The sequence below is a fragment of the Elephantulus edwardii genome, unplaced genomic scaffold (assembly GCF_000299155.1).
Source record: "Elephantulus edwardii isolate Elephantulus edwardi_28Jun2011 unplaced genomic scaffold, EleEdw1.0 scaffold00257, whole genome shotgun sequence".
Taxonomy (NCBI): Eukaryota; Metazoa; Chordata; class Mammalia; order Macroscelidea; family Macroscelididae; genus Elephantulus; species Elephantulus edwardii.
Window position 1 is genome coordinate 3,038,636 of NW_006400007.1, and position 10,171 is coordinate 3,048,806.

Below are 10,171 nucleotides of genomic sequence, written 5' to 3' on the forward strand. Positions count from 1 at the left end.
AACTGAAATATGTCAATTGGTATACCATCTATTCCAGGAGCCTTATTTTTTGCCATGTCCTTCAAAGCAGCCTGAACTTCTTCTTTCATCACCATCTATATTAGTTCTTCTCTGTTCATGTTATTATCTGATTTCTGTGTCCTAAGTGAATCCATCGATAGATTTTGGCTCAGAGTGATATGGACAATTTTTGGAAGCTTTTGATCACAAATAAATATCTCTGTGTATTTTCACTCAATCACAATACAAGTCATAGTTCTTACTGTGGATCACAGTAAAAAGAATTTTAAAAGATTCTCTCTTTGACAATTTCATCTTTTCGTATGGCTTCAATTACCTCCTAAACAATGGTTATGACTCCAATCCAACTGGCTGCTAAAAAGTTTTGTTTAGATAGTTTAAAGAAAATCCAAACAAAATACTCAAAATTGAATGTATGAACTATAGACATCTGTTTCCAATTTGATAGCTCAACTAGTCAAAGAACTATCAGCTGTCACCAAGACTAACAGTGCCTCCTAAACCAACTATATCAACTTTTTTCTTTAATAATTTTCAAAATTATCTTCTAAAAAAACACAAATATAATTAGTCCCTCACTCCAAGCTTGAATTTTATTCCTCTAAATAAATGACAGTTTTTTAAACAGTCTAGTAAGATAAATGTTTTCTAATTTTATTCCATGCTTCTTATTCCTGTAACTCTGTCCCAGTTAGAGATACAGCTCTTTTTTTTTTTAATTATTGAAATTTCTTTATTCATTCTAATCTTTTTTTTTAATTGGGAAAAACATATTGGGGGTACAAGGAGGTGAGGGTTGGGGGCAGAAGGGTGAGGATGGGCCAGGATGCAGTTGCAGAGCTGCACAGCTTGGTTGGTGGGGGGAGCAAGTGAAGGAAATGATGAGGGTCCAGAGGGGACCAGATACTACAAAGGAATGACAAGCATTTTCCAATGGTAATTAAACCAACTGTCTTATTAATTTGGGAATTGGATGCCGACTCTCTGGCTTCTTCATGCTGAACAGGGGCATAGATGTAAAGGTATAGTTACAGCTCTTAATGTTCATTATACTTACTAACAACACAGGGATTTTCACAAATGCTGTTCCCATGCCTAGAATGCATTTCTTTTTTTAAGTCAAAGTAATTTTTCAGCTTTTAGCTCAAGCATTAATTATCTAACCACTCTAATTAAGATAAACTATTTTAAGGTGTAAGGAGTTGTGCTTCCAATGCAAAGGGATGGCGTTTGAATCCACCAGATCATCCTCAGGAGAAAGATGGGTAATTTCCTCCCATACAGCTTACTAACTCTGAAAATGCTCTGGAGGGTCAGTTCTACCTTGATGGTGCACAAGAACAATTTTAGGTTCTAGTGCTCTAGTCCAGAGAAAGTTGTGCTGCTAACCCAAAGGCCACTGCCCTCCAGAGGTTCAAATTCACCAAGAGCTCCACAGGAGAAAAATCTCCTCCCTGGATATTTACAGCCTCCGGAACCTGCTGGACAGTTGACTGTAAGTCAGTACTGACTCGACGGCAACAACTGAGTCGTTTTTAATCCTTATTAGCACATATACAAGTACTTAAAAATTACAGGGTTTTTTTTCCCCCAGTTCTTTCTGTGATTATGTGATAAAATCCTATCCTTTTCATTAGACTGTAGGCTCTATGAGGGCAAAGACCAAATCCTTGATTCATTGTTGATATGTGCCAACCTGAGTCAACTCATAGCGACTCTATGAACAACAAATCTGAATCCTGTCCTATTCTGCACCATCCTCATCACCTCTGATATACGTGAGCTCACTCCTATAGTCACTATGTCAATTCCTCTCATTGAGGGTCAGAAAGTGCTGAATATCCCATGAACCAAATAACAAATAGATATGTCTTAGAGAAGGTGTAGTCAGAGTGCTCCTAGACAGAAGCAAGGATGGTGGAACTTTGTCTCACATACTTTGTGCACGCTGCTACCAGGGACTATTCCTTGGAAAGGAATATCATGCTAGGAAATGTGAAAGGTCAATGAAAGAGAAGAAGACCTTGATAAATACAGCACAGTGACTGTAATCAATAAGTAGTTACTCAATGAACCTATCAGAAGACTCTAATGCAATTCCACTAGGCAGCCACTAGAAGGCACCTTTGCTTTATTTGTCCTGGAGTAGTTATCACCATTTTAAAAAAAGATTAAAAACCAAACACACTCCCAATTTATGATGATCCTTCCTTGAGAGTTCAAGGCTGTAAATCTTAATGCAACAGAAAGCCTTTTTTCTCACGAAAAGTAAGTAGGACAATTCAAGCTACTGACCTTTTACTGTCAGTGCCTAACTGGTGCCAGCTTTAATAAGAAAACTTCTTTCCCATATGTTTTACAAGAGTGGTGGGTAATAATCCCAATCTTGGCTAAGTGATGCCTTATAAAAGGAAACAGACACACACAGAAGGACATCATGTGAAGATGTGTCAACAGTCTAAGAACTCAAGAAGTATCAAAGTCTCATAAGTTTGAAGAGAAAAGGAAAGATCTTCCCCTACAACCAGTCAACAGAGGGAAAGCAAGAGACAGAAGATAGCATAGCCTGCCTGAAATGTAAACCAAATTATGTTACTCTGTAACTCGGTGTCTTTCAATGATGCACACTCCCTCAGATTATAATGCAAATCCCTCGCCATGTTGTAGGCATTTAACTCACCAACCAAAGCCACATTGGCCTTCTGATAATCCTTAAAACATGCCAAGCTCTGTTTCACCTCAGCATACATGCCTGGAATATTCTTCCACAGGATCTTCATAAAAATTAAGCTTTTTGACCTTCAAATCTCAACTAACAGAATCACTTTATGAGTGAAGCACTTCCATCACACTCTCTAAAAGAGTTCTAAATTATTGCTTATTATAGCATAACCTGCAATTATTCATTTATAAGCTTCCTCCTTTATTATCTGTCTCTTTAAAAACTACATAGTCTTGCTCCATGGGGACAGAGAGAATATCTGTATAACAACTCAATAGTCTAACATAAAAAGCCTGGCACCAAGTTAGTACTCAAGTGTCTGTTGAAGGAAAAAAGAAAAGCAATAAATTGATGTGTTCAGACAGAAATTCTCCTGACCTAGCACAAAAAAGATTGTATCTATAGTTAATTCTTCTTGGCTTCTGTCCAAAAACAAGTGACCAGAAAATAACTTTTACTTTGTCATGGACAATTTATTTTGCTAGCTAAAGACAAACAGCTTTGAAAGTTCTTTGAGGAACTACAACAGGTTGAAATAAAGACACTTAAGGGCAGCATCAAGCCTGGACATACACATACTTTCCTAAGTACAGATGCTAGTTAGCTAAACAATGACTATCACTCATGATTAAGGAGCAACTGGCTGACTCCAATACCTTAACCTTCCCCTCAATGAAGTTTTATTATATTTAGTATCTTATTTTTGACCCAAAAGCGGGTGTACTTGAGCCTTTGCCTAGGGTGGAGGTCTGCTCAAAGGTATGGCTTCAAAATCCCACAGGTGGAAAGGATGGGACTACAGGCTGCAGTCTGGAGCCTCCCACTCTGGGAGTCTGGCTGCTAGCTAGCATCTTGATGTGATACAGCAATCTTTTATCTATTTGCTGAACTGAACAACTTACTGTTACTGTGATGCTGCACACTGTTCCACAGTCTTGTCAAATACCATAATGGTTACCCATTATGTACAATGTTTGGATGACTTTCCAGATTTATTTACACTGGGAAGCAGGAGTGGCATCCACTCTTTAAACTCTACAAACTCTCTCAACTCTATAAATGTACAGAAATATTAGTTATAGAGCAGAGTTCAGATCTTTTGTGCAAAGCTTATCTAAGTCATATTCGACTTGACAACACTTAACCACTGCGAAACGAAACTAGTGCTATTATATCTGGAGGAACATTCTTCTACTTTGTACATCACTCTTTTGTCAATGTACAGTATGAAGTAACCTGGGTTTGCTGTGATGCTGAACCTTGTACCACTGGAGTATCAAATACCAGAACGATTTCCCAATGTGGACAGTGCTTGGTGGAGCTCCCAGTTGTAAAAAAGGTTTGGAAGCAGCAGTGGCATCCACTTCCTAAACTATATGCCTCTGGAAATTCTATGAACTTGGAGAAATGACAATAATTATAGAAAGGCATTAGGTCTTTTGTTCATAGAATCACTATGAGTTGCACTCCACTCTAGGGCAATTAACAACAACAACAACATTTTTGCCCCATCATGTACCATGTAAGGACTAACTTTCTAGTTTCCTCTCTCATGTTACCATTTTCTATTGTAATAAATTCACTATAATTTCACCAACTATTAGTCCTTCTTACCAAGTGCTCTTGCTACAGCCAGAAAAGGAATCTGGTCAATAACTGTGCTTCTTCGTACAGGTCCGTTGTGAGTGAGTCGAGGTCGTTTCCAAACTACACGATTTACTCCAGACTTATTCATAACACTAAAAAAATAAGTGACAGACAGAGCTCATATCATTATGCTAAATGATTAAAATATAACTTAATCTGTTAAACAGCTAACAACCTAGCAATATATTATGACAAAATAAATGACTTATCTGCTTGATATATAAAGATGTGTAATAAAAAATTTCTATTGAGGAAGGACAAAATAAAGTTCATTAAAGGAGCGAATAAAAGATTACTATAATAAGTTAGACAAAACAAAGTGGAAAGGGGGAAAAGCAGATACCATATCAATAGTATAAAAAAACTTAAATAAAAACAAAACAACTATAGAGAGAAAGGTTAAATAACACAATTATGTAGTTTTGAGGTTTTGTTTTGTTTTTTGTTGAAGGAGTGTACTATACAAACTAACATTTCATTTTTAATATTTCTGGTTGAGAATTCCATATAAAATACCACAACAGGGATATCTATGTATTTAGATATTTCCACAGTTAAAATTAGAAATTAATTTTTTTTGGAAGCAGAGTAGCTATAGTCTGGGAAGTTACAGAATAATAAATCTATTAAAGACAAAAAATTTCTTCTTTACTACATTTCTAGATTAAGAAGGTAGAATTAACACTTAGGGTTTAAAAGAAACTGAATCAACAAAGAGGAAAAAAAGGTGGCAAAAGGAAGAAAAGAAGAAAGTATCAAGCAAAAGACAAGGAAAGGGGGGAGGGGGGGGGCTCTGGTGGCCTAGTGGCAAGAAGCTGCACTGCAATCCCAGAGGCACACAGTTTGAATCCACCAGATGCTCTGCCGGGGAAGGAGGGACAATCTCCTCCAGTACAAGTCAGATCAAATTTGACAGTACACACACTAAAATAATAATAAAATAAATATTTTTTTTAAAAAAGACAAGGAAAGGGCATTTTTAAAATCATCTCCATCGAAAACAAGACAAAGGAAAAGTCCACTGAATATGTTAATCTAGTATTATCTATTATTATTACCTTCAAGATTAAGCCTAGTAGAGGCAAAACCAAAAGCAGAACCTCAGGTTAGAGACTAATGTAATATCTACCAAGTTCAAACCTACCTAGAAATTTGGGACAAGGAGTAACAAAAACAAATAATAAGTACACAGAAAAGTCAGTACACTTGAAAATATGGTTAACCCTCTGGCAAAATAAGTTACAATACAGAACAGAGATGGTATCTCAACCTTTGCTTCTTGTTGTCAGTTGCCATCCAGGCCATTCCTACTTACACTGGCTCCATGTGGGTCAGAAAAAACTGCAGAGTTTCAAGGTTGTAACCTTTTAAAAGCAGCCTTCTAGACCTGTCATTTGAGGAACTGCTAAGTAAGTTTTTAAAAAAGAGCAAGGGTCGAGTAGGGATGACCATATCTGATCTTTACCAGCTCCACAATGGCGAACTGTCGAACTGTACTCGTTAACAACATCAACACAAAACCAATTCCCATGAGGTCAGACAGGTCCCTCACGTTCCCACATCTCTCTCTGTTCATTCCAACACCAATCTTTCCCCCCACCCCCAACACCAATCAATCTTAAAACTCTACAAGTCCAAAATTCAATGCAACAGATCACAGGCCACATAGAACCAAATCAAGGAAGTCAAATGGCCGGAATTCAGGTTTACAGTAAGCGAAATTACTGAGTCAAGAGAGCTTCAAAAATGTACTCACAGGAGCCTCAGCCTTGAGCCTCACAACTTCAGACAAGTGTTACAAAGCTCTCAAATCCTGCCAATTAATGCTCCCCCCTCTGCCCCAGGTGTCCAACAAACTTGGGTAAAGGCTCCTAGTTCTGGTTCCACAGGGCAGGAGTCTCAAGGTCAGCTCCCTCTCACATCAGCTCTCTGGTTCTCTGATGCAACTGCTATGGCTGTTGCTCCCATAGGCTCAAATCCAACTAGGGCAAGAATCTCTGGTCCCAAAGGATGCATTGCTTTCTCCTGCTTCTTCTTTGCTATTGGAGAGGTTCTCCAATTCTGCTAATGCATGCATTCAATTTAATAGCATGACTAAAATGGGATGAATGGGAAATAAAACTAACTCTTCTTAAAAATAATCTAGCTAAATCCAAAGCTGATACTGAGGTGCTCCTTGAAGGTAAGGATGGTCAAACTGTCTCACATGTACTTTGGGCATGTTGTAAGGAGGAGCCACCAGTCCTTGAAGACATCATGCTTGGAAAGGTGCAGGAATTGACACAGTGTTCAGGTGTGTTAAGGTGAGGATGGCACAGAACTGAGTAGGGTTAAGACCTGTTGTTCATAGGGGTGCTATGAGTTGTAGCTGAATCAATGGCACTTAACAACAGCTAAAACACAAAGAAAGCAAGAATAAAAGGGCAATAGGAGTATGTTCCTCAAATGACTGGGAAAAAAGTAGAGAAAAGAGTGGCAAGAGACAGTATTATCCTTCCTGACATTAAGTTCACCTAAAAGAGTGGTGTAGTAAGTATACAACATGCTGGGCTGCAAACAATGAGTTCAGCAGTTCAAATCCACCAGCTGCTATATGGGAGAAAGATGGGAAGTATCATTCCTTAAAAAATTTACAATCTACTCTTTCAGAGACGCTGTATAGAGGCTTTCAAAATGATCCAGAATCTGACCTACTGTCACAGGCTATCAGACAGTGCAGCCTCTAACAAAACTAAGCTGTCCTTAACCACTAGAAATAGATTTTTTTTACCTTTACACCAGGCATATGTCCTTTTGCCATAACTTTTCAACCTGTATGCAGAACAGATTATCCAAGAAGCTGGGCTTTATGAGGAAAAGTGTGGCATCAAGATTGGTGGAAGATCTATCAACAATCTGTGTTATGCAGATGACACAACCCTACTTGCTGAAATTGGCAGCATCAGGATGGATGGTGAAGAGATTGAGATTGTTCACAGCTTTAGTTTGCTTGGCTCCACAGTCAACACTCTTGGCACCAGTAGCCAGGAAATTAAAAGGTGCACTGCCATGGGAAAGTCTGCTGTTAGGGACCTCTCCAAAGTACATAGGCTGTTGTACATAGGGCCGCTATGAGTCACAAGCGACTCAATGGCACATAACAACAACATGTAAAAGAAGACAGCCTCAATCTTTTTCGAAAGTAGAAGAAATAAAATTCATGACTGTTCTGACAAATATAATATATATAGTTTGCTTGGCTCCACAGTCAACACTCTTGGCACCAGTAGCCAGGAAATTAAAAGGCTCACTGCCATGGGAAAGTCTGCTGTTAGGGACGTCTCCAGGGTACTGAAGAGCAATAGTGTCACTCTGGCGACTAAGGTGCTTCTGATACACGCAATCACTTGTTATGCATCAGAGGGTTGAACAATGACTAGGGAAGATAGGAGAATTGATACCTTTGAGCTGTGGTGCTGGAGAAGAGTATTGAGAGTACTATGGACTGCTAGGAAAACACACAGATTCGTCCTGGAAAGGGTTAAACCAGGCTGTTCCTTGAAGGCAAGGATACTGGGCTTCATCTGACATACTTTGGACATGGTATGAGGAAGGACCGTTCCTTGGAGAGGGACATCATGCTTGGGAGGGTAGAGGGACAGCGCAGGAGGGGAAGAACCTCTATGAGGTGGATTGATTCAGTGACTGGGGTAATCGGGATGGGTGTGTCAGAGGCAGTGCAATTGGCACAGAACAGAGCAGGGTTTAGGGCTGTTGTACATAGGGTTGCTATGAGTCGAAAGCAACTCGATGGCACATAACAACAACAACAACATGTAAAAGAAGAAAACAACCTCAATCTTTTTCTAAAGTAGAAGAAATAAAATTCATGACTGTTCTGACAAATATAATTTTCTGCAGTGACAGACATGTTAATTCTGTATTATCTGATATGGTGGCCACTAGCCACAGGACATCATTTGGAAGAAAAAAATATGGCTACTGTGAATGAGACACTGAATTTTTAAAATTTATTTCATTTTAATATATGTTTGAGTTTAAACATTCAAGTATTTAATGAACACAGTAGCACAAGGGAGGGCTGAAGCAAGTACATGATAATCAGAAAATGTTATGTTAATATAAACCAGAAATTCAAAAGTGTCACTAATTTTACCATCCCTTTTAAAAATGAGTTAACTTCTCAATTCTGAAAGCAACACTGTTCTAGGTCACAGCAGGAATGAGAACCTAACAGGTAGTCATTTTGTTATACAATGTTTTCTTCAGTACTGATCTTCAAAAGCAAACAACAAAGTGAAGACTGGTTGCCTCTCCCATGCATCTATGTCACCCCTCTGCAACAAGAAATATACAGAAATAAAATGCACTGCAATCCCAGAAATGCACGGTTCAAATCCACCAGATGCTCTGCTGAAGAAGGAGGAACAGCCGCCTCCTGCACCAGTCAGATCCAATTTGACGGTACACCCATAAAAAAAAAAAAAGAAATATACAGAAATGTCTTTATAGTACCAAGTGCTCTACTGTTCCTTCCTAAACCTTCACACCAATAAAGTAAGGTTCAACACTTAAGCAGTAACAGTATACTTAAGCCTCCAATATAACTATTCTGAAATTCTCTTGAAAAATATCTAAGACTATCATGTCCTGTCTCTGAAAAACAAAAGTTAAAAAAAAAAAAAGGATTCTAGTTAAAATATTTTCAAACCAGTGTCAAAAACCCAGGATAACCCTCTAAGAAACAGTTTTCTGTACTCCCTACTGTTGTCCTGTGTGATTAAAAAGGCATGTAGAAAGGAACCAGCTGATACACAGATAACTGACTGAGCAGCAACAGAAGCTAGAAAAATAGAACTTTGGCCAGTTGCCTGGGGGAGAAGAGGAAAGAAGGAAATAACATATAATAAAACAGTTCAACTTGTGCAAAAGACACCTGTTCCCAAATGGCAAAGAGCACCTGTCCAAATGTTCAGGTGGTATTTCAAGGGATAAGGCAAAATAAAAGTACTCTATATAAAAAAAAAAAAAAAGATTAAAATTGAGTATCTTTTCATCAAAGAAATTAAGTTTTAAATTACAAGTAGAAAATAAATAAGGACATCTAGAGGGGGGGAAAGAGAAATGAACAGAAGAAAACTAATGAGAAAAGATTGTGTTGTTGTTGTTATGTGCTGTCGAGTCGCTTGCAACTTATAGCAACCCTAACTCTGCTCTATCCTGTGCCAATCGCACTGCCTCTGACATACCCATCCCGATTACCCCAGTCACTGAATCAGTCCACCTCATAGAGGGCCTTCCCCTCCTGCGCTGTCCCTCCATCCTCCCAAGCATTATGTCCGTCTCCAAGGACCTGTCCCTCCTTACAACAGGTCCAAAGTATGTTTCACGGAGCCTCAGAATCCTTGCCTCCAAGGAGCCGCTCAGTTTGACCCTTTTCAGGATGAATCTGTTTGTTTTCCTAGCAGTCCATGGTAATCTCAATACTCTTCTCCAGCACCACAGCTCACAGGCATCCATTCTCCTTCTATCCTCCTAAGTCATTGTCCAACTCTCTGATGCATAACTAGTGATTGCAAAGACCATGGCCTGTATCAAATGCACCTTAGTCTCCAGAGAGACACCATTGCTCTTCAGTACTCTGGAGAAGTTCCTAACAGCAGACTTTCCCATGGCAATGAGCCTTTTAATTTCCTGGCTACTGGTGCCAAGAGTGTTGACTGTGGAGCCAAGCAAACTATAGCTGTGTACAATCTCAATCTCTTCACCATCCATCCTGAT

At 38.9% G+C, this 10,171-nt stretch overlaps 1 protein-coding gene across 1 annotated transcript in view; it reads right to left on the reverse strand.

Annotated features, from left to right (window-relative positions):
* The window catches only part of PPM1D (protein phosphatase, Mg2+/Mn2+ dependent, 1D), a 49,512-nt gene that overhangs the window by 17,636 nt on the left and 21,705 nt on the right, over nucleotides 1-10,171 (reverse strand). The window contains exon 3 of the mRNA XM_006899455.1: nucleotides 4,358-4,482. Within this exon, the coding sequence (XP_006899517.1) occupies nucleotides 4,358-4,482 (125 nt within the window). The remainder of the gene's footprint in view (nucleotides 1-4,357; nucleotides 4,483-10,171) is intronic.